The 26,356-nt window shown below is 46.0% G+C and overlaps 1 protein-coding gene across 1 annotated transcript in view; it reads right to left on the bottom strand.

Moving 5' to 3' along the window:
- The window catches only part of LOC139381016 (mitogen-activated protein kinase kinase kinase 13), a 147,376-nt gene that overhangs the window by 3,934 nt on the left and 117,086 nt on the right, over positions 1 to 26,356 (bottom strand). The window contains exons 8-13 of the mRNA XM_071124247.1: positions 26,016 to 26,125; positions 24,312 to 24,428; positions 20,196 to 20,342; positions 19,236 to 20,031; positions 17,191 to 17,261; positions 16,655 to 16,946 (exon numbers count right to left, since the gene is read on the bottom strand). Of these exons, the coding sequence (XP_070980348.1) occupies positions 16,655 to 16,946; positions 17,191 to 17,261; positions 19,236 to 20,031; positions 20,196 to 20,342; positions 24,312 to 24,428; positions 26,016 to 26,125 (1,533 nt within the window). The remainder of the gene's footprint in view (positions 1 to 16,654; positions 16,947 to 17,190; positions 17,262 to 19,235; positions 20,032 to 20,195; positions 20,343 to 24,311; positions 24,429 to 26,015; positions 26,126 to 26,356) is intronic.

A 26,356-nucleotide genomic window follows, 5' to 3' on the forward strand; every position in this document is an offset into this window, starting at 1 on the left:
ATTCTAGTCCCAAACCATGTTTTGCCAACTGAATGGGAACTTGCCTGCTTGCCCGCCCATTTGATCAATGCCAAATACATTTGATTGACAACTAAGAGACACAAACAGTGCATTCAGTGCAACAGTATTCAGACAGTTTGTTACATTACAGCCTTATTCTAAAAATGTATTACATTGTATTTTCACCCATCAATCTACACACAATACCCCATAATGACATCACCATACCCCATAATGACATCACAATACCCCATAATGACATCACCATACCCCGTAATGCCATCACAATACCCCATAATGACATCACAATACCCCATAATGACATCACAATACCCCATAATGACATCACAATACCCCTTAATGACATCACAATACCCCTTAATGATAAAGCAAAAACAGGTTTTTAGACATTTTTGCAAATCTATTTAATATATAAAACTGAAATATAAAATGTACATAAGTATTCAGACCCTTTACTCAGTACTTTGTTGAAACACCTTTGGCAGCAATTACAACCTTGAGTCTTCTTGGGTATGACGCTACAAGCTTGGCACACTTGTATTTGGGGAGTTTCTCCCATTCTTCTCTGCAGATTCTCTCAACCTCTGTCTGGTTGGATGGGGAGTGTTGCTGCACAGCTATTTTCAGGTCTCTCCAGAGATGTTTGATCAGGTTCAAATCCGGGCTCTGGCTGGGCCACTCAAGTACATTCAGAAACTTGTCCCGAAGCCACTCCTGCGTTGTCTTGGCTGTGTGCTTAGGGTTGTTGTCCTGTTGGAAGGTGAACCTTCACCCCAGTCTGAGGTCCTGAGCGCTCTGGAGCAGGTTGTCATCAAAGATGTCTCTGTACTTTGCTCAATTCATCTTTCCCTCGATCCTGACTAGTCTCCCAGTCCCTGCCACTGAAAAATATCCCCACAGCATGATGCTGCCACCACCATGCTTCACCGTAGGGATGGTACCATGTTTCCTCCAGACGTGACACTTGGCATTCAGGCCAAAGAGTTCAATCTTGGTTTCATCAGACCAGAGAGTCTTGTTTCTCATGGACTGAGAGTCCTTTAGGTGCCATTTGGCAAACCCCAAGCGAGCTGTCTTGTGCCATTCTACCATAAAGCCCTGATTGGTGGAGTGCTGCAGAGATTGTCCTTCTGTAAGTTTCTCCCATCTCCACAGAGGAACTCTGGAGCTCTGTCAGAGTAACCATCGGGTTCTTGGTCATCTCCCTGACCAAGGCCCTTCTCCCCTGATTGCTCAGTTTGGCCGGGCGTCCAGCTCTATGAAGAGTCTTGGTGGTTCCAAACCTCTTCCATTTAAGAATGATGGAGGCCACTGTGTCCTTCGGGACCTTCAATGCTGCAGAAATGTTTTGGTCCCCATTCCCCAGATCTGTACCTCGACACAATCCTGACTCGGAGCTCTACGGATGATAAGGATATTTATATGTTTAAAGATAATGATTAAATAATTCCACCTGAAACCCAACTATTAGCGATTATAGTTTATGTAGCAGGTATAAGGAATAATTAAAGTATTAAACGTAAGTCCAACTAGGTTCAGAAGAGACCTGTGAGGGAGAGAAATGTGTGTGTGCCTAAGAAAATACAGAGAACAGTTCAACTGTGTTTGACCCGACCTGGCTAGAACCCTGAGAAACTTATGATAGGACAGGGAGTCCTTCTCAAGGTTCCTCTAATCTCGGGGGAATGGAGCTGTTGGCTGGGTAGTGATACACAGGGGTGAGAACTATGGAGAAGGATACAACTCACCTACAGTTCGTGTGTATGTATGTGTGTAGGATATCTACAGTTATAAAATGGATGTCTTTGTATAATGGACTTCAGAGCGCTCTCGTGAATAAACATTCTGACTATTGTAAGCTGGGACTCTTGTCTGTTTCATTCAACCAGAATCTTACAAACTCTGGGTTGCAGACTGAGTAGATTAATTTAAGTTTATGAACATTGATAACGAAATTCTTTCGACCTCATGGCTTGGTTTTTGCTTTGACATGCACTGTCAACTGTGGGACCTTATATAGACAGGTGTGTGCCTTTCCAAATCATGTCCAATCAATTAAAATTTTCCACAGGTGGACTCCAATCAAGTTGTAGAAACATCTCAAGGATGATCAATGGAAACAGGATGCACCTGAGCTCAATTTCATGTCCCATAGCAAAGGATCTGAAGACTTATGTAAATAAGGTATTTCTGTTTTTTAATAAATTTGCAAACATAAGACTGTAACGTAACAAAATGTGGAAAAAGGGAAGGGGTCTGAATACTTTCCGAATGCACTGTATGCTAACTGTGGATAACAGTCGTTCAAGTTCAGCATAGCTAGTTAGCAAAGCGATTCACATTTCTTGCTAGCTAACCAAATGACACCTGCATCTCTACTTGTAGCCACTGAAAAAAAGATATGAGGGGGGAAAAGTCTGTTACTCACCCACTCCTCCAATGACATGACATTCTTCCAGCAGCTAGCTAATGTGCTGTGTTTTAAACTTGCTAAATAAATAGCTAGCTACATAAATAGATACGCTGTACCCCAGGGGTGTCAAACTCAATCAGTGCACAGGCCATATTAAATGCATGGATCACCGGTACAGATGAATGCAGCTTCACTGTATGGTGCACTCTAAATGTCTTGTAGTAGAGTAGCCAGCCCAGGCTACTGCTCTAATGTTGCTTTAACAGACCTAAATGTCTTGTAGTAGAGTAGCCAGCCCAGGCTACTGCTCTAATGTTGCTTTAACAGACCTAAATGTCTTGTAGTAGAGTAGCCAGCCCAGGCTACTGCTCTAATGTTGCTTTAACAGACCTAAATGTCTTGTAGTAGAGTAGCCAGCCCAGGCTACTGCTCTAATGTTGCTTTAACAGACCTAAATGTCTTGTAGTAGAGTAGCCAGCCCAGGCTACTGCTCTAATGTTGCTTTAACAGACCTAAATGTCTTGTAGTAGAGTAGCCAGCCCAGGCTACTGCTCTAATGTTGCTTTAACAGACCTAAATGTCTTGTAGTAGAGTAGCCAGCCCAGGCTACTGCTCTAATGTTGCTTTAACAGACCTAAATGTCTTGTAGTAGAGTAGCCAGCCCAGGCTACTGCTCTAATGTTGCTTTAACAGACCTAAATGTCTTGTAGTAGAGTAGCCAGCCCAGGCTACTGCTCTAATGTTGCTTTAACAGACCTAAATGTCTTGTAGTAGAGTAGCCAGCCCAGGCTACTGCTCTAATGTTGCTTTAACAGACCTAAATGTCTTGTAGTAGAGTAGCCAGCCCAGGCTACTGCTCTAATGTTGCTTTAACAGACCTAAATGTCTTGTAGTAGAGTAGCCAGCCCAGGCTACTGCTCTAATGTTGCTTTAACAGACCTAAATGTCTTGTAGTAGAGTAGCCAGCCCAGGCTACTGCTCTAATGTTGCTTTAACAGACCTAAATGTCTTGTAGTAGAGTAGCCAGCCCAGGCTACTGCTCTAATGTTGCTTTAACAGACCTAAATGTCTTGTAGTAGAGTAGCCAAGCCCAGGCTACTGCTCTAATGTTGCTTTAACAGACCTAAATGTCTTGTAGTAGAGTAGCCAGCCCAGGCTACTGCTCTAATGTTGCTTTAACAGACCTAAATGTCTTGTAGTAGAGTAGCCAGCCCAGGCTACTGCTCTAATGTTGCTTTAACAGACCTAAATGTCTTGTAGTAGAGTAGCCAGCCCAGGCTACTGCTCTAATGTTGCTTTAACAGACCTAAATGTCTTGTAGTAGAGTAGCCAGCCCAGGCTACTGCTCTAATGTTGCTTTAACAGACCTAAATGTCTTGTAGTAGAGTAGCCAGCCCAGGCTACTGCTCTAATGTTGCTTTAACAGACCTAAATGTCTTGTAGTAGAGTAGCCAGCCCAGGCTACTGCTCTAATGTTGCTTTAACAGACCTAAATGTCTTGTAGTAGAGTAGCCAGCCCAGGCTACTGCTCTAATGTTGCTTTAACAGACCTAAATGTCTTGTAGTAGAGTAGCCAGCCCAGGCTACTGCTCTAATGTTGCTTTAAATGTCTTGTAGTAGAGTAGCCAGCCCAGGCTACTGCTCTAATGTTGCTTTAACAGACCTAAATGTCTTGTAGTAGAGTAGCCAGCCCAGGCTACTGCTCTAATGTTGCTTTAACAGACCTAAATGTCTTGTAGTAGAGTAGCCAGCCCAGGCTACTGCTCTAATGTTGCTTTAACAGACCTAAATGTCTTGTAGTAGAGTAGCCAGCCCAGGCTACTGCTCTAATGTTGCTTTAACAGACCTAAATGTCTTGTAGTAGAGTAGCCAGCCCAGGCTACTGCTCTAATGTTGCTTTAACAGACCTAAATGTCTTGTAGTAGAGTAGCCAGCCCAGGCTACTGCTCTAATGTTGCTTTAACAGACCTAAATGTCTTGTAGTAGAGTAGCCAGCCCAGGCTACTGCTCTAATGTTGCTTTAACAGACCTAAATGTCTTGTAGTAGAGTAGCCAGCCCAGGCTACTGCTCTAATGTTGCTTTAACAGACCTAAATGTCTTGTAGTAGAGTAGCCAGCCCAGGCTACTGCTCTAATGTTGCTTTAACAGACCTAAATGTCTTGTAGTAGAGTAGCCAGCCCAGGCTACTGCTCTAATGTTGCTTTAACAGACCTAAATGTCTTGTAGTAGAGTAGCCAGCCCAGGCTACTGCTCTAATGTTGCTTTAACAGACCTAAATGTCTTGTAGTAGAGTAGCCAGCCCAGGCTACTGCTCTAATGTTGCTTTAACAGACCTAAATGTCTTGTAGTAGAGTAGCCAACCCAGGCTACTGCTCTAATGTTGCTTTAACAGACCTAAATGTCTTGTAGTAGAGTAGCCAGCCCAGGCTACTGCTCTAATGTTGCTTGTAGTTAGCCAGCCCAGGCTACTGCTCTAATGTTGCTTTAACAGACCTAAATGTCTTGTAGTAGAGTAGCCAGCCCAGGCTACTGCTCTAATGTTGCTTTAACAGACCTAAATGTCTTGTAGTAGAGTAGCCAGCCCAGGCTACTGCTCTAATGTTGCTTTAACAGACCTAAATGTCTTGTAGTAGAGTAGCCAGCCCAGGCTACTGCTCTAATGTTGCTTTAACAGACCTAAATGTCTTGTAGTAGAGTAGCCAGCCCAGGCTACTGCTCTAATGTAAATGTCTTGTAGTAGAGTAGCCAGCCCAGGCTACTGCTCTAATGTTGCTTTAAATGTCTTGTAGTAGAGTAGCCAGCCCAGGCTACTGCTCTAATGTTGCTTTAACAGACCTAAATGTCTTGTAGTAGAGTAGCCAGCCCAGGCTACTGCTCTAATGTTGCTTTAACAGACCTAAATGTCTTGTAGTAGAGTAGCCAGCCCAGGCTACTGCTCTAATGTTGCTTTAACAGACCTAAATGTCTTGTAGTAGAGTAGCCAGCCCAGGCTACTGCTCTAATGTTGCTTTAACAGACCTAAATGTCTTGTAGTAGAGTAGCCAGCCCAGGCTACTGCTCTAATGTTGCTTTAACAGACCTAAATGTCTTGTAGTAGAGTAGCCAGCCCAGGCTACTGCTCTAATGTTGCTTTAACAGACCTAAATGTCTTGTAGTAGAGTAGCCAGCCCAGGCTACTGCTCTAATGTTGCTTTAACAGACCTAAATGTCTTGTAGTAGAGTAGCCAGCCCAGGCTACTGCTCTAATGTTGCTTTAACAGACCTAAATGTCTTGTAGTAGAGTAGCCAGCCCAGGCTACTGCTCTAATGTTGCTTTAACAGACCTAAATGTCTTGTAGTAGAGTAGCCAGCCCAGGCTACTGCTCTAATGTTGCTTGTAGTTAGCCAGCCCAGGACTAATGTTGCTAAATGTCTTGTAGTAGAGTAGCCAGCCCAGGCTACTGCTCTAATGTTGCTTTAACAGACCTAAATGTCTTGTAGTAGAGTAGCCAGCCCAGGCTACTGCTCTAATGTTGCTTTAACAGACCTAAATGTCTTGTAGTAGAGTAGCCAGCCCAGGCTACTGCTCTAATGTTGCTTTAACAGACCTAAATGTCTTGTAGTAGAGTAGCCAGCCCAGGCTACTGCTCTAATGTTGCTTTAACAGACCTAAATGTCTTGTAGTAGAGTAGCCAGCCCAGGCTACTGCTCTAATGTTGCTTTAACAGACCTAAATGTCTTGTAGTAGAGTAGCCAGCCCAGGCTACTGCTCTAATGTTGCTTTAACAGACCTAAATGTCTTGTAGTAGAGTAGCCAGCCCAGGCTACTGCTCTAATGTTGCTTTAACAGACCTAAATGTCTTGTAGTAGAGTAGCCAGCCCAGGCTACTGCTCTAATGTTGCTTTAACAGACCTAAATGTCTTGTAGTAGAGTAGCCAGCCCAGGCTACTGCTCTAATGTTGCTTTAACAGACCTAAATGTCTTGTAGTAGAGTAGCCAGCCCAGGCTACTGCTCTAATGTTGCTTTAACAGACCTAAATGTCTTGTAGTAGAGTAGCCAGCCCAGGCTACTGCTCTAATGTTGCTTTAACAGACCTAAATGTCTTGTAGTAGAGTAGCCAGCCCAGGCTACTGCTCTAATGTTGCTTTAACAGACCTAAATGTCTTGTAGTAGAGTAGCCAGCCCAGGCTACTGCTCTAATGTTGCTTTAACAGACCTAAATGTCTTGTAGTAGAGTAGCCAGCCCAGGCTACTGCTCTAATGTTGCTTTAACAGACCTAAATGTCTTGTAGTAGAGTAGCCAGCCCAGGCTACTGCTCTAATGTTGCTTTAACAGACCTAAATGTCTTGTAGTAGAGTAGCCAGCCCAGGCTACTGCTCTAATGTTGCTTTAACAGACCTAAATGTCTTGTAGTAGAGTAGCCAGCCCAGGCTACTGCTCTAATGTTGCTTTAACAGACCTAAATGTCTTGTAGTAGAGTAGCCAGCCCAGGCTACTGCTCTAATGTTGCTTTAACAGACCTAAATGTCTTGTAGTAGAGTAGCCAGCCCAGGCTACTGCTCTAATGTTGCTTTAACAGACCTAAATGTCTTGTAGTAGAGTAGCCAGCCCAGGCTACTGCTCTAATGTTGCTTTAACAGACCTAAATGTCTTGTAGTAGAGTAGCCAGCCCAGGCTACTGCTCTAATGTTGCTTTAACAGACCTAAATGTCTTGTAGTAGAGTAGCCAGCCCAGGCTACTGCTCTAATGTTGCTTTAACAGACCTAAATGCCTTGTAGTAGAGTAGCCAGCCCAGGCTACTGCTCTAATGTTGCTTTAACAGACCTAAATGTCTTGTAGTAGAGTAGCCAGCCCAGGCTACTGCTCTAATGTTGCTTTAACAGACCTAAATGTCTTGTAGTAGAGTAGCCAGCCCAGGCTACTGCTCTAATGTTGCTTTAACAGACCTAAATGTCTTGTAGTAGAGTAGCCAGCCCAGGCTACTGCTCTAATGTTGCTTTAACAGACCTAAATGTCTTGTAGTAGAGTAGCCAGCCCAGGCTACTGCTCTAATGTTGGCTACTGCTCTAATGTTGCTTTAACAGACCTAAATGTCTTGTAGTAGAGTAGCCAGCCCAGGCTACTGCTCTAATGTTGCTTTAACAGACCTAAATGTCTTGTAGTAGAGTAGCCAGCCCAGGCTACTGCTCTAATGTTGCTTTAACAGACCTAAATGTCTTGTAGTAGAGTAGCCAGCCCAGGCTACTGCTCTAATGTTGCTTTAACAGACCTAAATGTCTTGTAGTAGAGTAGCCAGCCCAGGCTACTGCTCTAATGTTGCTTTAACAGACCTAAATGTCTTGTAGTAGAGTAGCCAGCCCAGGCTACTGCTCTAATGTTGCTTTAACAGACCTAAATGTCTTGTAGTAGAGTAGCCAGCCCAGGCTACTGCTCTAATGTTGCTTTAACAGACCTAAATGTCTTGTAGTAGAGTAGCCAGCCCAGGCTACTGCTCTAATGTTGCTTTAAATGTCTTGTAGTAGAGTAGCCAGCCCAGGCTACTGCTCTAATGTTGCTTTAACAGACCTAAATGTCTTGTAGTAGAGTAGCCAGCCCAGGCTACTGCTCTAATGTTGCTTTAACAGACCTAAATGTCTTGTAGTAGAGTAGCCAGCCCAGGCTACTGCTCTAATGTTGCTTTAACAGACCTAAATGTCTTGTAGTAGAGTAGCCAGCCCAGGCTACTGCTCTAATGTTGCTTTAACAGACCTAAATGTCTTGTAGTAGAGTAGCCAGCCCAGGCTACTGCTCTAATGTTGCTTTAACAGACCTAAATGTCTTGTAGTAGAGTAGCCAGCCCAGGCTACTGCTCTAATGTTGTTGCTTTAACAGACCTAAATGTCTTGTAGTAGAGTAGCCAGCCCAGGCTACTGCTCTAATGTTGCTTTAACAGACCTAAATGTCTTGTAGTAGAGTAGCCAGCCCAGGCTACTGCTCTAATGTTGCTTTAACAGACCTAAATGTCTTGTAGTAGAGTAGCCAGCCCAGGCTACTGCTCTAATGTTGCTTTAACAGACCTAAATGTCTTGTAGTAGAGTAGCCAGCCCAGGCTACTGCTCTAATGTTGCTTTAACAGACCTAAATGTCTTGTAGTAGAGTAGCCAGCCCAGGCTACTGCTCTAATGTTGCTTTAACAGACCTAAATGTCTTGTAGTAGAGTAGCCAGCCCAGGCTACTGCTCTAATGTTGCTTTAACAGACCTAAATGTCTTGTAGTAGAGTAGCCAGCCCAGGCTACTGCTCTAATGTTGCTTTAACAGACCTAAATGTCTTGTAGTAGAGTAGCCAGCCCAGGCTACTGCTCTAATGTTGCTTTAACAGACCTAAATGTCTTGTAGTAGAGTAGCCAGCCCAGGCTACTGCTCTAATGTTGCTTTAACAGACCTAAATGTCTTGTAGTAGAGTAGCCAGCCCAGGCTACTGCTCTAATGTTGCTTTAACAGACCTAAATGTCTTGTAGTAGAGTAGCCAGCCCAGGCTACTGCTCTAATGTTGCTTTAACAGACCTAAATGTCTTGTAGTAGAGTAGCCAGCCCAGGCTACTGCTCTAATGTTGCTTTAACAGACCTAAATGTCTTGTAGTAGAGTAGCCAGCCCAGGCTACTGTTGCTTTAACAGACCTAAATGTCTTGTAGTAGAGTAGCCAGCCCAGGCTACTGCTCTAATGTTGCTTTAACAGACCTAAATGTCTTGTAGTAGAGTAGCCAGCCCAGGCTACTGCTCTAATGTTGCTTTAACAGACCTAAATGTCTTGTAGTAGAGTAGCCAGCCCAGGCTACTGCTCTAATGTTGCTTTAACAGACCTAAATGTCTTGTAGTAGAGTAGCCAGCCCAGGCTACTGCTCTAATGTTGCTTTAACAGACCTAAATGTCTTGTAGTAGAGTAGCCAGCCCAGGCTACTGCTCTAATGTTGCTTTAACAGACCTAAATGTCTTGTAGTAGAGTAGCCAGCCCAGGCTACTGCTCTAATGTTGCTTTAACAGACCTAAATGTCTTGTAGTAGAGTAGCCAGCCCAGGCTACTGCTCTAATGTTGCTTTAAATGTCTTGTAGTAGAGTAGCCAGCCCAGGCTACTGCTCTAATGTTGCTTTAACAGACCTAAATGTCTTGTAGTAGAGTAGCCAGCCCAGGCTACTGCTCTAATGTTGCTTTAACAGACCTAAAGTAGCCAGCCCAGGCTACTGCTCTAATGTTGCTTGTCTTGTAGAGTAGCCAGCCCAGGCTACTGCTCTAATGTTGCTTTAACAGACCTAAATGTCTTGTAGTAGAGTAGCCAGCCCAGGCTACTGCTCTAATGTTGCTTTAACAGACCTAAATGTCTTGTAGTAGAGTAGCCAGCCCAGGCTACTGCTCTAATGTTGCTTTAACAGACCTAAATGTCTTGTAGTAGAGTAGCCAGCCCAGGCTACTGCTCTAATGTTGCTTTAACAGACCTAAATGTCTTGTAGTAGAGTAGCCAGCCCAGGCTACTGCTCTAATGTTGCTTTAACAGACCTAAATGTCTTGTAGTAGAGTAACAGCTACTGCTCTAATGTTGCTAAATGTCTTGTAGTAGAGTAGCCAGCCCAGGCTACTGCTCTAATGTTGCTTTAACAGACCTAAATGTCTTGTAGTAGAGTAGCCAGCCCAGGCTACTGCTCTAATGTTGCTTTAACAGACCTAAATGTCTTGTAGTAGAGTAGCCAGCCCAGGCTACTGCTCTAATGTTGCTTTAACAGACCTAAATGTCTTGTAGTAGAGTAGCCAGCCCAGGCTACTGCTCTAATGTTGCTTTAACAGACCTAAATGTCTTGTAGTAGAGTAGCCAGCCCAGGCTACTGCTCTAATGTTGCTTTAACAGACCTAAATGTCTTGTAGTAGAGTAGCCAGCCCAGGCTACTGCTCTAATGTTGCTTTAACAGACCTAAATGTCTTGTAGTAGAGTAGCCAGCCCAGGCTACTGCTCTAATGTTGCTTTAACAGACCTAAATGTCTTGTAGTAGAGTAGCCAGCCCAGGCTACTGCTCTAATGTTGCTTTAACAGACCTAAATGTCTTGTAGTAGAGTAGCCAGCCCAGGCTACTGCTCTAATGTTGCTTTAACAGACCTAAATGTCTTGTAGTAGAGTAGCCAGCCCAGGCTACTGCTCTAATGTTGCTTTAACAGACCTAAATGTCTTGTAGTAGAGTAGCCAGCCCAGGCTACTGCTCTAATGTTGCTTTAACAGACCTAAATGTCTTGTAGTAGAGTAGCCAGCCCAGGCTACTGCTCTAATGTTGCTTTAACAGACCTAAATGTCTTGTAGTAGAGTAGCCAGCCCAGGCTACTGCTCTAATGTTGCTTTAACAGACCTAAATGTCTTGTAGTAGAGTAGCCAGCCCAGGCTACTGCTCTAATGTTGCTTTAACAGACCTAAATGTCTTGTAGTAGAGTAGCCAGCCCAGGCTACTGCTCTAATGTTGCTTTAACAGACCTAAATGTCTTGTAGTAGAGTAGCCAGCCCAGGCTACTGCTCTAATGTTGCTTGTAGTTAGCCAGCCCAGGCTACTAATGTTGCTAAATGTCTTGTAGTAGAGTAGCCAGCCCAGGCTACTGCTCTAATGTTGCTTTAACAGACCTAAATGTCTTGTAGTAGAGTAGCCAGCCCAGGCTACTGCTCTAATGTTGCTTTAACAGACCTAAATGTCTTGTAGTAGAGTAGCCAGCCCAGGCTACTGCTCTAATGTTGCTTTAACAGACCTAAATGTCTTGTAGTAGAGTAGCCAGCCCAGGCTACTGCTCTAATGTTGCTTTAACAGACCTAAATGTCTTGTAGTAGAGTAGCCTTGTAGTAGAGTAGCCAGCCCAGGCTACTGCTCTAATGTTGCTTTAACAGACCTAAATGTCTTGTAGTAGAGTAGCCAGCCCAGGCTACTGCTCTAATGTTGCTTTAACAGACCTAAATGTCTTGTAGTAGAGTAGCCAGCCCAGGCTACTGCTCTAATGTTGCTTTAACAGACCTAAATGTCTTGTAGTAGAGTAGCCAGCCCAGGCTACTGCTCTAATGTTGCTTTAACAGACCTAAATGTCTTGTAGTAGAGTAGCCAGCCCAGGCTACTGCTCTAATGTTGCTTTAACAGACCTAAATGTCTTGTAGTAGAGTAGCCAGCCCAGGCTACTGCTCTAATGTTGCTTTAACAGACCTAAATGTCTTGTAGTAGAGTAGCCAGCCCAGGCTACTGCTCTAATGTTGCTTTAACAGACCTAAATGTCTTGTAGTAGAGTAGCCAGCCCAGGCTACTGCTCTAATGTTGCTTTAACAGACCTAAATGTCTTGTAGTAGAGTAGCCAGCCCAGGCTACTGCTCTAATGTTGCTTTAACAGACCTAAATGTCTTGTAGTAGAGTAGCCAGCCCAGGCTACTGCTCTAATGTTGCTTTAACAGACCTAAATGTCTTGTAGTAGAGTAGCCAGCCCAGGCTACTGCTCTAATGTTGCTTTAACAGACCTAAATGTCTTGTAGTAGAGTAGCCAGCCCAGGCTACTGCTCTAATGTTGCTTTAACAGACCTAAATGTCTTGTAGTAGAGTAGCCAGCCCAGGCTACTGCTCTAATGTTGCTTTAACAGCCAGCCCAGGCTACTGCTCTAATGTTGCTTTAACAGACCTAAATGTCTTGTAGTAGAGTAGCCAGCCCAGGCTACTGCTCTAATGTTGCTTTAACAGACCTAAATGTCTTGTAGTAGAGTAGCCAGCCCAGGCTACTGCTCTAATGTTGCTTTAACAGACCTAAATGTCTTGTAGTAGAGTAGCCAGCCCAGGCTACTGCTCTAATGTTGCTTTAACAGACCTAAATGTCTTGTAGTAGAGTAGCCAGCCCAGGCTACTGCTCTAATGTTGCTTTAACAGACCTAAATGTCTTGTAGTAGAGTAGCCAGCCCAGGCTACTGCTCTAATGTTGCTTTAACAGACCTAAATGTCTTGTAGTAGAGTAGCCAGCCCAGGCTACTGCTCTAATGTTGCTTTAACAGACCTAAATGTCTTGTAGTAGAGTAGCCAGCCCAGGCTACTGCTCTAATGTTGCTTTAACAGACCTAAATGTCTTGTAGTAGAGTAGCCAGCCCAGGCTACTGCTCTAATGTTGCTTTAACAGACCTAAATGTCTTGTAGTAGAGTAGCCAGCCCAGGCTACTGCTCTAATGTTGCTTTAACAGACCTAAATGTCTTGTAGTAGAGTAGCCAGCCCAGGCTACTGCTCTAATGTTGCTTTAACAGACCTAAATGTCTTGTAGTAGAGTAGCCAGCCCAGGCTACTGCTCTAATGTTGCTTTAACAGACCTAAATGTCTTGTAGTAGAGTAGCCAGCCCAGGCTACTGCTCTAATGTTGCTTTAACAGACCTAAATGTCTTGTAGTAGAGTAGCCAGCCCAGGCTACTGCTCTAATGTTGCTTTAACAGACCTAAATGTCTTGTAGTAGAGTAGCCAGCCCAGGCTACTGCTCTAATGTTGCTTTAACAGACCTAAATGTCTTGTAGTAGAGTAGCCAGCCCAGGCTACTGCTCTAATGTTGCTTTAACAGACCTAAATGTCTTGTAGTAGAGTAGCCAGCCCAGGCTACTGCTCTAATGTTGCTTTAACAGACCTAAATGTCTTGTAGTAGAGTAGCCAGCCCAGGCTACTGCTCTAATGTTGCTTTAACAGACCTAAATGTCTTGTAGTAGAGTAGCCAGCCCAGGCTACTGCTCTAATGTTGCTTTAACAGACCTAAATGTCTTGTAGTAGAGTAGCCAGCCCAGGCTACTGCTCTAATGTTGCTTTAACAGACCTAAATGTCTTGTAGTAGAGTAGCCAGCCCAGGCTACTGCTCTAATGTTGCTTTAACAGACCTAAATGTCTTGTAGTAGAGTAGCCAGCCCAGGCTACTGCTCTAATGTTGCTTTAACAGACCTAAATGTCTTGTAGTAGAGTAGCCAGCCCAGGCTACTGCTCTAATGTTGCTTTAACAGACCTAAATGTCTTGTAGTAGAGTAGCCAGCCCAGGCTACTGCTCTAATGTTGTAAATGTCTTGTAGTAGAGTAGCCAGCCCAGGCTACTAATGTTGCTTTAACAGACCTAAATGTCTTGTAGTAGAGTAGCCAGCCCAGGCTACTGCTCTAATGTTGCTTTAACAGACCTAAATGTCTTGTAGTAGAGTAGCCAGCCCAGGCTACTGCTCTAATGTTGCTTTAACAGACCTAAATGTCTTGTAGTAGAGTAGCCAGCCCAGGCTACTGCTCTAATGTTGCTTTAACAGACCTAAATGTCTTGTAGTAGAGTAGCCAGCCCAGGCTACTGCTCTAATGTTGCTTTAACAGACCTAAATGTCTTGTAGTAGAGTAGCCAGCCCAGGCTACTGCTCTAATGTTGCTTTAACAGACCTAAATGTCTTGTAGTAGAGTAGCCAGCCCAGGCTACTGCTCTAATGTTGCTTTAACAGACCTAAATGTCTTGTAGTAGAGTAGCCAGCCCAGGCTACTGCTCTAATGTTGCTTTAACAGACCTAAATGTCTTGTAGTAGAGTAGCCAGCCCAGGCTACTGCTCTAATGTTGCTTTAACAGACCTAAATGTCTTGTAGTAGAGTAGCCAGCCCAGGCTACTGCTCTAATGTTGCTTTAACAGAACTCTGCTTTGCATGGTATGTTGTTGCAGGTTTATTTTTTGGGGGTTATTATGCTTGTTGTCAAGCTTTAAAAACCGAAGCCAGACTGCAACATATTAGTGGCCTACTGTAAAATGCTGTCAGTTCCATTTAATATAGCCAACACCGTCACAATAAATCCAATATTTTTTTTATTTTTTAGGTCTAAAGAAGAAGGTCTATTTCAGAAGACCAGAATAGCGTATTCGGAGTCGTCCTTATGCTAGGCCCTGTTCTGGCTATGCCATACGGCTGTGGGCACCCATCAGACTATTCTTAATTTAATCTTGTCTTTATATATACTAAATAATATATGTGTGAAATTAGTTTTGATTTAGAATGGGCCCTTATCATGCACTTGTCGGAAACAGGGACAGGGGGAAACAGGGGCAGGGGGAATACAGGGGCAGGGGAAAACAGGAGCAGGGGAAAACAGGAGCAGGGGAATACAGGGGCAGGGGAAAACAGGAGGAGGGGAAAACAGGAGCAGGGGAAAACAGGAGCAGGGGAAAACAGGGGCGGGGGGGAACAAGGGCAGGGGGAAACAGGGGCGGGGGGGGACAGGAGCAGGGGAAAACAGGGGCGGGGGGGAACAGGGGCAGGGGAAAACAGGGGCGGGGGGGAACAGGGGCAGGGGAAAACAGGAGCAGGGGAAAACAGGAGCAGGGGAAAACAGGAGCAGGGGAAAACAGGGGCGGGGGGGGAACAAGGGCAGGGGGAAACAGGGGCGGGGGGGAACAGGAGCAGGGGAAAACAGGGGCGGGGGGGAACAGGGGCGGGGGGGAACAGGGGCAGGGGGAAACAGGGGCAGGGGGAAAACAGGAGCAGGGGGAAACAGGAGCGGGGGAAACAGGAGCGGGGGGAACAGGGGCGGGGGGGAACAGGGGCGGGGGGAATACAGGAGCAGGGGGAAACAGGAGCAGGGGGAAACAGGAGCAGGGGGAAACAGGAGCAGGGGAAACAGGGGCGGGAGGAACAGGAGCGGGGGGGAATAGGGGCGGGGGGAATACAGGGGCGGGGGGAATACAGGGGCAGGGGAAAACAGGGTCAAAACAGGAGCAGGGGGAAACAGGGGCAGGGGGAACAGGGGCAGGGGGGAACAGGGGCAGGGGAAAACAGGGGCAGGGGGAACAGGGGCAGGGGAAAACAGGGGCAGGGGGAACAGGGGCAGGGGGGGAACAGGGGCAGGGGGAAAACAGGGGCAGGGGGAAAATAGGGGCAGGGGGAAAACAGGGGCGGGGGGAAACAGGGACGGGGGGGAACAGGGGCAGGGGGAAACAGGGGCGGGGGGGAACAGGGGCAGGGGGAACAGGGGCAGGGGGAAACAGGGGCGGGGGGGAACAGGGGCAGGGGGAAACAGGGGTGGGGGGGAACAGGGAAAACAGGGGCAGGGGGAAACAGGGTGGTGCCACATAGGATTACTTATTTAATTCCAACCAGCTATGAAGAGCTGGCTATTGCTGTGCAACAGGTGATCCTAGTCCGGCTCAAACTCTGAGTTCTCATGAAGTGTTTGATTAGATTTTCGAATGCATTTGCATTGATGTCAGGGTGATTAGACAGACAATAGATTGCTGAGTACCGCCATTAGCGACTCCAAACAGTTAGCAAGTTTGGTAGGATAATAATTCCGGTTACTAGTCCAAAGCTCTAACCACTAGGCTACCCTGCCGCCCCAGTCAAAGCTTTCAGGTTTTCTGACACTGTGTCCTCTCTGTTTAGGGCCAGTCAGAGTGGTCAGGTTTTCTGACACTGTGTCCTCTCTGTTTAGGGCCAGTCAGAGTGGTCAGGTTTTCTGACACTGTGTCCTCTCTGTTTAGGGCCAGTCAGAGTGGTCATGTTTTCTGACACTGTGTACTCTCTGTTTAGGGCCAAATAGCATTCTACTAAAATATAATTACTTGACACAATGGAAAGAATTGACTAAAAAACAGAGCAATGATTTGGTTGGGTCTAATTGTGTTGCTGTCCTGGGGCTCTGTGGGGTGTGTTTGTAAACAGAGCCCCAGGACCAGCTTGCTTATGGGACTCTTCTCCAGGTTCATCTCTCTGTAGGTGATGGCCCAATTTGGTGTTTTGACCTATTTTGTGAATTCTTGGTTGGTGAGCGGACCCCAGACCTCACAACCATAAATGGCAATGGGCTCGATGACTGATTTAAGTATTTTTGGCTTTTTTGAAATCAACTTTCCCTTTGTTTTGGTTTGTTTGATTGTCAATTAGGGTGTGCAGGGTGAATACGTGGTCTGTTGTACGATAATTTGGTAAAAAGCCAATTTGACATTTGCTCAGTACATTGTTTTCACTGAGGAAATGTACGAGTCTGCTGTTAATGATAATGCAGAGGATTTTCCCAAGGTTGCTGTTGACCCATTTCCCCCGGTAGTTACTGGGGTCAAATTTGTCTCCACTTTTGTGGATTGGGGTGATCAGTCCTTGGTTCCAAATATTGGGGAAGATGCCAGAGCTGAGGATGATGTTAAAGAGTTTAAGTTCAGCCAATTGGAATTGGTATGTCTCTCTCTGATCTCATAGCTGTGCGACCTCTCTTTCGCCTCACCTCATAGCTGTGCTCATCAGAACACAGTTTCCCCAGGGAGATCTGGGTCTTGACCCTGCGGACAGCACACTCCTTATCAGACAGGCCGTCTGACTGGGTGTTGATGTCGATGGGGATGTCAGGTGTGTGGGATAGCAGCTCATCCAGGTGGTCCTCCTGAGAGGCTGAAAGGAGCTCCAGGGGTCCGCTGTGAGAGCGGTCACTGGTGTTACCCTCCTCTTCCTCAGATACAGACAGGTTCTCTGAGCTGAAGGTGGAGTAGGACTGGAACGACCTCATACAGCGGTGTGGTCTGGGGAGGGGAGGGAGGGGGAGGAGTGAGAGAGGAGAGGGAGAGAGAGCGGAGGGGGACGAGACAAGGAGGAAAGAGAGGAGAGAGAGAGTTAATGTGTGAGTAAAAGACAACTGTTAGATAGTAATCAATCCAGTTGTATTTGTATATGTCAGCTGGTAAAACCCATTAGAGGAGGACATGAATAGCTGAGGAGCAGCGAGGAATATTATAGTAACGATTCATATGAGGAGCAGCTTCTCACCTCTGTCTCCGTGGAAACTCCACCTCACTGTCCACCTCCCCCTCCTCCTCCTCTGACGACTCATCACCAGCCTGAGAGACGAGACATTACAGACAGACATTAGAACGGCTGCTGGCCAGCCTCCTTCACAGACTAGCACTTTAAAAAACAGCCAGCCGTGTGAATGAACTGGGCTACAGAGGAACCACTTCATCCCCTTTAAGACAGTCAGCCGGGTGAATGAACTGGGATACAGAGGAACCACTTCATCCCCTTTAAGACAGTCAGCCGGGTGAATGAACTGGGCTACAGAGGAACCACTTCATCCCCTTTAAGACAGTCAGCCGTGTGAATGAACTGGGCTACAGAGGAACCACTTCATCCCCTTTAAGACAGTCAGCCGTGTGAAAGAACTGGGCTACAGAGGAACCACTTCATCCCCTTTAAGACAGTCAGCCGTGTGAATGAACTGGGCTACAGAGGAATCACTTCATCCCCTTTAAGACAGTCAGCCGGGTGAAAGAACTGGGCTACAGAGGAACCACTTCATCCCCTTTAAGACAGTCAGCCGGGTGAATGAACTGGGCTACAGAGGAACCACTTCATCCCCTTTAAGACAGTCAGCCGGGTGAATGAACTGGGCTACAGAGGAACCACTTCATCCCCTTTAAGACAGTCAGCCGGGTGAATGAACTGGGCTACAGAGGAACCACTTCATCCCCTTTAAGACAGTCAGCCGTGTGAATGAACTGGGCTACAGAGGAACCACTTCATCCCCTTTAAGACAGTCAGCCGTGTGAAAGAACTGGGCTACAGAGGAACCACTTCATCCCCTTTAAGACAGTCAGCCGTGTGAATGAACTGGGCTACAGAGGAACCACTTCATCCCCTTTAAGACAGTCAGCCGGGTGAAAGAACTGGGCTACAGAGGAACCACTTCATCCCCTTTAAGACAGTCAGCCGGGTGAAAGAACTGGGCTACAGAGGAACCACTTCATCCCCTTTAAGACAGTCAGCCGGGTGAATGAACTGGGCTACAGAGGAACCACTTCATCCCCTTTAAGACAGTCAGCCGGGTGAAAGAACTGGGCTACAGAGGAACCACTTCATCCCCTTTAAGACAGTCAGCCGGGTGAAAGAACTGGGCTACAGAGGAACCACTTCATCCCCTTTAAGACAGTCAGCCGGGTGAATGAACTGGGCTACAGAGGAACCACTTCATCCCCTTTAAGACAGTCAGCCGGGTGAATGAACTGGGCTACAGAGGAACCACTTCATCGCCTTTAAGACAGTCAGCCGGGTGAAAGAACTGGGCTACAGAGGAACCACTTCATCCCCTTTAAGACAGTCAGCCGTGTGAATGAACTGGGCTACAGAGGAACCACTTCATCCCCTTTAAGACAGTCAGCCGGGTGAATGAACTGGGCTACAGAGGAACCACTTCATCCCCTTTAAGACAGTCAGCCGGGTGAAAGAACTGGGCTACAGAGGAACCACTTCATCCCCTTTAAGACAGTCAGCCGGGTGAATGAACTGGGCTACAGAGGAACCACTTCATCCCCTTTAAGACAGTCAGCCGGGTGAATGAACTGGGCTACAGAGGAACCACTTCATCGCCTTTAAGACAGTCAGCCGGGTGAAAGAACTGGGCTACAGAGGAACCACTTCATCCCCTTTAAGACAGTCAGCCGTGTGAATGAACTGGGCTACAGAGGAACCACTTCATCCCCTTTAAGACAGTCAGCCGGGTGAATGAACTGGGCTACAGAGTAACCACTTCATCCCCTTTAAGACAGTCAGCCGGGTGAAAGAACTGGGCTACAGAGGAACCACTTCATCCCCTTTAAGAATTCAGATTGGCTTCTGCTAATGTACAATTATCTGAAGTGACAGGGCTAGGGAGCAATCTCAGCATTTATACTAATAACTGTATATATTTGACGCTCCCAGAAAAAGGTAAAACTCCTCTCTCTCTCTCTCTCTCTCTCTCTCTCTCTCTCTCTCTCTCTCTCTCTCTCTCTCTCTCTCTCTATCTCTCTCTCTCTCTCTCTCTCTCTCTCTCTCACCTTCCTGAGGGGCCTGAGGTTGCGTGGGAGGCCAGCTCCAGAGGGTAAGCTGCTCTTCCGAGCTGTATCCTGCTTCTCCTGCTGCTCTCCCTCTGCCGTGGGGTCAGGTACTCTGGACAGGGAGGGGGATGAGCCCTCACAGGTGGACAGCAGGGAGTAGTGTGGCAGCTCTGGGTGGCTGGGGGCCGGGGGCGTCTCCTGGCAGTGCAGGCAGCCTGGGAAGGGGTGTGCCTGGCAGCAGGGGCACAGTGTTCCACCCCTCCCCCTGGGGCCTGATACAGAGATGCTGCGCTGGCGTGAGTCTGACACCACGGCCATAGAGATGAGGTCAGGGCTGGTGCCGGACAGGCGGCGTTGGAGGTGGTCTGTCTGGGGGCTCCGCAGGGCCGCGGCCGGGCCGAAGTAACGCAGGTTGTTGGCACAGTTGACCACCGCTTCCTCTCTGTTCTTCAGGGGCAGCAGAGGGCCCTGTGGTGGGGGGTGGTGGTGGTGCTCGTAGTGCTCTTGGACAGCACACCCGGTGGCAGGATGATGATAGTGCTGCTTCCCTAGAGGTTGGTGCTGGTAGTGGTCTTCGAGGGGTTGTTGCTCCTCCGTAGCCTCCGCCCCCGGCCCGGTCTTCAGAACCCCGGGGAAGTCGCTGTGGGAACCCTTGCTGTTGGCACGGCGGTGCCGAGGCTTGCTGCGGTACCTCTGCTTGCCAGGTGGTGTGGAAACCTTGGGGCTGGTAGAGTGGGGCGAGGGGGATGGGAGCACCTCCACACTTGGGATACCTTCGGAACGCAGCAGGTCCGGCCTTGAGGGGTCAGAGGTTAAAGGTCAGGGTGTGGTGTCAGTAGTAGTATACTAACACTGCTTCTAAAACAATACAAACATACTCGCCAAGGAACATGGTACGAGGGAGGAGTAAACCCTGCCCATACATGCCATGCCCGTCTTTAATAAAGTGAGAGCTCTGACCTCTTCGCAGGGGGTATCCCAGTCTTGTGGGAAATGCAGCCTTTCTTCCTGATGAATTTCTCCACGGCGTTGGGCCTGACGATGGGCCGCACCAGGTGGGAACGCTTGTAGTTACCTGGATACTTCTTCTCCACAGCCAACTCTCTCCTACGGGGGGGGTAGTAATGACACACTGATGACTCGGTCAAACTGTCTTTTGTTGGAGATCTGGAGACTCATTATCCACCTCGTACCAACAGATATTATTTACATCATCAACATATGAATCAGTACAAAACCTATTGTATGACCTCTTATACACCTATATTAGGCCCAGCCTGACCTCTTATACACTATATCAGGCCCAGCCTGTCCTCTTATACACTCTATTAGGCCCAGCCTGACCTCTTATACACTATATCAGGCCCAGCCTGTCCTCTTATACACTATATTAGGCCCAGCCTGACCTCTTATACACTATATCAGGCCCAGCTTGTCCTCTTATACCCTATATTAGGCCCAGCCTGACCTCTTATACACTATATCAGGCCCAGCCTGTCCTCTTATACCCTATATCAGGCCCAGCCTGACCTCTTATACACTATATTAGGCCCAGCCTGACCTCTTATACACTATATCAGGCCCAGCCTGTCCTCTTATACCCTATATCAGGCCCAGCCTGACCTCTTATACACTATATTAGACCCAGCCTTTGGAACTTTGGTTTTCCTAGATATGGCTACTATAGCTAATTTCTGCAGCATTAGTAAAGATGTGATCAATACATGTTGATAATCTCATTCCTGTGCTGTTTGTAAATACCCTGGTAGTTGACTGATGACCTGAACCAGGTTGCAGCTACTGGTTACAGGTTGAAGCTTTCTCTTGAGTGGGCAGCTTGATGAAAGCCAGTCAGTATTTAAATCACCCAGAAAATATACCTCCAGGTTGATTGCTGTATACAAAAGCTGTAGGATCAGCAGAGACATTCAGGGCAGTTAGAGGGACATAAATTAGGTTACTTACATTGTGTCTTCCAACGCCCCTATGATAATGTACATTTGCTGAAGCCTTATGACAACTCAGGGACACAATGGTAGGGATTAACTGAGCTGGGCTTGAATCATTGATAAGTCATTGTCTCAACGCAGCCTTATAATGCTGTGAAAGGATCGAGGAACCCAAATGATTTGGGTGGATCCCATCCTCCTTATAAAACATGTTCTGTTTCCAAAAGGTATCGAAATTGCCAACAAAAGTTACCCAATAATCACGTAACCAGTTGTGAAGAGAAAGAATCCTGCTAAAGCATTCAATGCCACGATTCAGAGAGGGCACAGGGCCAGATATGATGGGTCTTTTATTAGTGTCAAGCAGAGAGTGAATCAGCTCTTTAAAATTCAGTTTCAACTGTTCAGAGCTGCTGTTCATGATGTCATTAAAACCCACATGGACTAGGATAGAATCAATGTTTATGTCCTGGTGTAGTACATTCAGGAGCAGCTTATAAATGTCATTAAAACCCACATGGACTAGGATAGAATCAATGTCCTGTGTAGTACATTCAGGAGCAGCTTAGTAATGTCATTAAAACACACATGGACTAGGATAGAATCAATGTTTATGTCCTGACATTCAGGAGCAGCTTAGTAATGTCATTAAAACCCACATGGACTAGGATAGAATCAATGTCCTGTGTAGTACATTCAGGAGCAGCTTAGTAATGTCATTAAAACCCACATGGACTAGGATAGAATCAATGTCCTGTGTAGTACATTCAGGAGCAGCTTAGTAATGTCATTAAAACACACATGGACTAGGATAGAATCAATGTTTATGTCCTGACATTCAGGAGCAGCTTAGAAATGTCATTAAAACCCACATGGACTAGGATAGAATCAATGTCCTGTGTAGTACATTCAGGAGCAGCTTAGTAATGTCATTAAAACCCACATGGACTAGGATAGAATCGATGTCCATGTCCTGACGTAGTACATTCAGGAGCAGCTTAGTAATGTCATTAAAACCCACATGGACTAGGATAGAATCGATGTCCATGTCCTGACGTAGTACATTCAGGAGCAGCTTAGTAATGTCATTAAAACCCACATGGACTAGGATAGAATCAATGTCCTGTGTAGTACATTCAGGAGCAGCTTAGTAATGTCATTAAAACCCACATGGACTAGGATAGAATCAATGTCCTGTGTAGTACATTCAGGAGCAGCTTAGTAATGTCATTAAAACACACATGGACTAGGATAGAATCAATGTCCTGACGTAGTACATTCAGGAGCAGCTTAGTAATGTCATTTACTCGAGCTCCAGGATAGAAAATTGTTTTTGCACTGGGAACGGTCCCATTTCTTACCAAAATCCTCGCTGGCGAGAAAGACAAGGAAATCAACCCACTCCCATGCATCACAGGATTCAGAGAAGCCTTTATGGATGTGCGAGAGGTGGGATAACTTGAGCCCGTTGCAGGCCTCCGACAGTTTTTACATTTTATTTAACTAGGCAAGTCAGTTAAGAACACATTCTTAGTTTCAATGACAGCTTAGGAACAGTAGATTAACTGCCTTGTTCAGGGGAAGAACCTTGTCAGCTCGGGGATTCGAGTACCTTGTCAGCTCGGGGATTTGAACTTGCAACCTTACTAGCCCAACGCTCTAACCACTAGGCTACCTGCCACCCCGAGAATGAATCCAGAGCAGGGACAGAAGGTTACCGACATCGACTTCGAAACCGTAGGAGTTGCAGTGTGGCCGCAGACACAGGTACTCCCAGTGACGAAGGTGCAGGTAGATCAGGCTCCAGGATGGCAAAACTATTAGTTGTTGGCCTCTCGTTGGGAGTGTTGACTGCTTTGCGGGAGGCTGCTGTCTTCGGCTTCCACGGCTCGTGACATGCGAGCATCTTTGATTGCCATGGTCCTCTTGCTGTGCTCCTTCAACTCCACTATCAGATGGGGGAGCTCCAAGCAACACTGGCCAGAGATGGCCAGAGATGCATCCAACAAGCGAGAACAGCATCCAGACACCGGCGTAGAAAAGGTAAACATGCCACTCTTCGTTTTCCAGTTTCATTACGTAGGCTGGCGACCTGCGTGATCAAGGAAGACACATCAAGCCTATAATCCTCGGCAAGCAAACAATTGCCGCATTGGAAAACTCTGAGTGATCCGGATTGTCCCAAAAGAAAGTCTAGTAGCTCCTAAGGCGCTGGAACCATTCATTTATTTCTCCAGACAGAGGGCTGCAAAACTCATCCGGTACCAACTTCGTTAGCTTGCAGCTTAGTGTCTCTGTTAAGCAGTATTCCAGGACAAGAAATAGGGGTCCTAGTAGTTAAAAGAGAACCGCGTCGCGGAATCCATGCAAAAACAAGTTCGGTATTTATATTCAACGAATATTGGTTATGTTTCAGTAAAATATAACAAATTGAGTGTTTCCAGCATACAGTGTTCAGCTGCACCCGCTGATGATGTAACTTGTGCATATTGCCCTGTTCTTCCTGGTTCTGACCTTCCTGTTCTTCCTGGTTCGGACCCTCCTGTTCTTCCTAGTTCTGACCCTCCTGTTCTTCCTGGTTCTGACCCTCCTGTTCTTCCTGGTTCTGACCCTCCTGTTCTTCCTAGTTCTGACCCTCCTGTTCTTCCTGGTTCTGACCCTCCTGTTCTTCCTAGTTCTGACCCTCCTGTTCTTCCTGGTTCTGACCCTCCTGTTCTTCCTAGTTCTGACCCTCCTGTTCTTCCTAGTTCTGACCCTCCTGTTCTTCCTAGTTCTGACCCTCCTGTTCTTCCTAGTTCTGACCCTCCTGTTCTTCCTAGTTCTGACCCTCCTGTTCTTCCTAGTTCTGACAAGAGAAACAGAGATTGCATTTAGCAGTCACTTCTTCTAAACCTGAAAAGGGACAACTTCTACATGTTATGCAGCTAAAACAGCCAAATATATCCAAATTGGACTTTAGTAAAAACATTGTGGGCCTGTTACAATATATCAATCATGACGGATTTGACTAATTTCAACTGAGGTAGATCAGATTTGTTGAATGTGTTCCAGTCTGGTCAATGGAACGTCTCCTTGGACTCCTTTACCACATCGATGTAGTAGGATACAGGATCCATTCTATACGTACTTGATGAGCTCCTTCTCACGGACCTCCAGCTGTAACATGATGGCACTCAGCTCCATGTAGAGGTTGTTAGCTCTCTCCAACTTCCTCTCGTAGTGCTCCCTGATGTCCAGGGCATGTCTAGAGAGAGAGACAGTACGCTCAATACACATCTATCTACAGTTGAAGTCGGAAGTTTACATACACTTAGGTTGGAGTCATTATAACTCGTTTTTCAAACACTCCACACATTTCTTGTTAACTAACTATAGTTTTGGCAAGTCGGTTAGGACATCTACTTTGTGCATGACACAAGTCATTTTTCCAACAATTGTTTACAGACAAATTATTTCACTTATAATTCACTGTATCACAATTCCAGTGGGTCAGAAGTTTACATACACTAAGTTGACTGTGCTTTTAAACAGCTTGGAAAATTCCAGAAAATTATGTCATGATGTCATGGCTTTAGAAGCTTCTGATAGTTGACATAATTTGTGTCAATTGGAGGTGTAACTGTGGATGTATTTCAAGGACTACCTTCAAACTCAGTGCCTCTTTGCTTGAAATCATGGGACAATCAAAAGAAATCAGCCAAGACCTCAGAAAAGAATTGTAGACCTCCACAAGTCTGGTTCATCCTTGGGAGCAATTTCCAAATGCCTGAAGGTACCACGTTCATCTGTACAAACAATAGTACGCAAGTATAAACACCATGGGACCACACAGTCATCATACCGCTCAGGAAAGAGACGCGTTCTGCCTCCTAGAGATGAACGTACTTTGGTGCGAAAAGTGCAAATCAATCCCAGAACAACAGCAAAGGACCTTGTGAAGATGCTGGAGGAAACAGGTACAAAAGTATCTATATCCACAGTAAAATGAGTCCTATATCGACATAACCTGAAAGGCCACTCAGCAAGGAAGAAGCCACTGCTCCAAAACCGCCATAAAAAAGCCAGACTACGGTTTGCAACTTCACATGGGGACAAAGATACTTATTGTCCTCTGGTCTGATGAAACAGGAATAGAACTGTTTGGCCATAATGACCATTGTTATGTTTGGAGGAAAAAGGGGGAGGCATCATGAGGTAGGAAAATTATGTGGATATATTGAAGCAACATCTCAAGACATCAGTCAGGAAGTTAAAGCTTGGTCGCAAATGGGTCTTCCAAATGGACAATGACCCCAAGCATACTTCCAAAGTTGTGGCAAAATGGCTTAAGGACAACAAAGTCAAGGTATTGGAGTGGCCATCACAAAGCCCTGACCTCAATCCTATAGAAAATGTGTGGGCAGAACTGAAAAAACATGTGCGAGCAAGAAGGCCTACAAACCTGTCTCAGTTACACCAGCTCTGTCAGGAGGAATGGGCCAAAATTCACCCAACTTATTGTTGGAAGCTTGTGGAAGGCTACCTGAAACATCTGACTCAAGTTAAACAATTTAAAAGCAATGCTACCAAATACTAATTGAGAGTATGGAAACTTCTGACCCACTGGGAATGTGATGAAAGACATAAAAGCTGAAATAAATCATTCTCTCTACTATTATTCTGACATTTCACATTCTTTAAAATAAAGTGGTGATCCTAACTGACCTAAGACAGGGCATTTTTACTAGGATTAAATGTTAGGAATTGTGAAAAACTGAGTATAAATGTATTTGGTTAAGGTGTATGGAAACTTCCCGACGTCACCTGTATATACAAACTCTCTCTCTCCTACCTGAGTTCATCCCTCCTGCGTTTGATCAGCTCCTCATCCAGTCGGTGGATGCAGGTTCCTTCAGACTTGATCTTCTCAAAGTGTTTCCTCACCTCCTCCCTCCACTCAGACTGACAGGAACAGCACACACTGGGTTACATATCACTACAGGGTGGCTATAGCTTAGAATGGTCTATAAGGACAGTTATGCTAGGGGCTTAGAATGGTCTATAAGGACAGGTATGCTAGGGGCTTAGAATGGTCTATAAGGACAGGTATGCTAGGGGCTTAGAATGGTCTATAAGGACAGGTATGCTAGGGGCTTAGAATGGTCTATAAGGACAGGTATGCTAGGGGCTTAG

This window comes from Oncorhynchus clarkii, chromosome 22, assembly GCF_045791955.1.
Source record: "Oncorhynchus clarkii lewisi isolate Uvic-CL-2024 chromosome 22, UVic_Ocla_1.0, whole genome shotgun sequence".
Classification (NCBI taxonomy): Eukaryota; Metazoa; Chordata; class Actinopteri; order Salmoniformes; family Salmonidae; genus Oncorhynchus; species Oncorhynchus clarkii.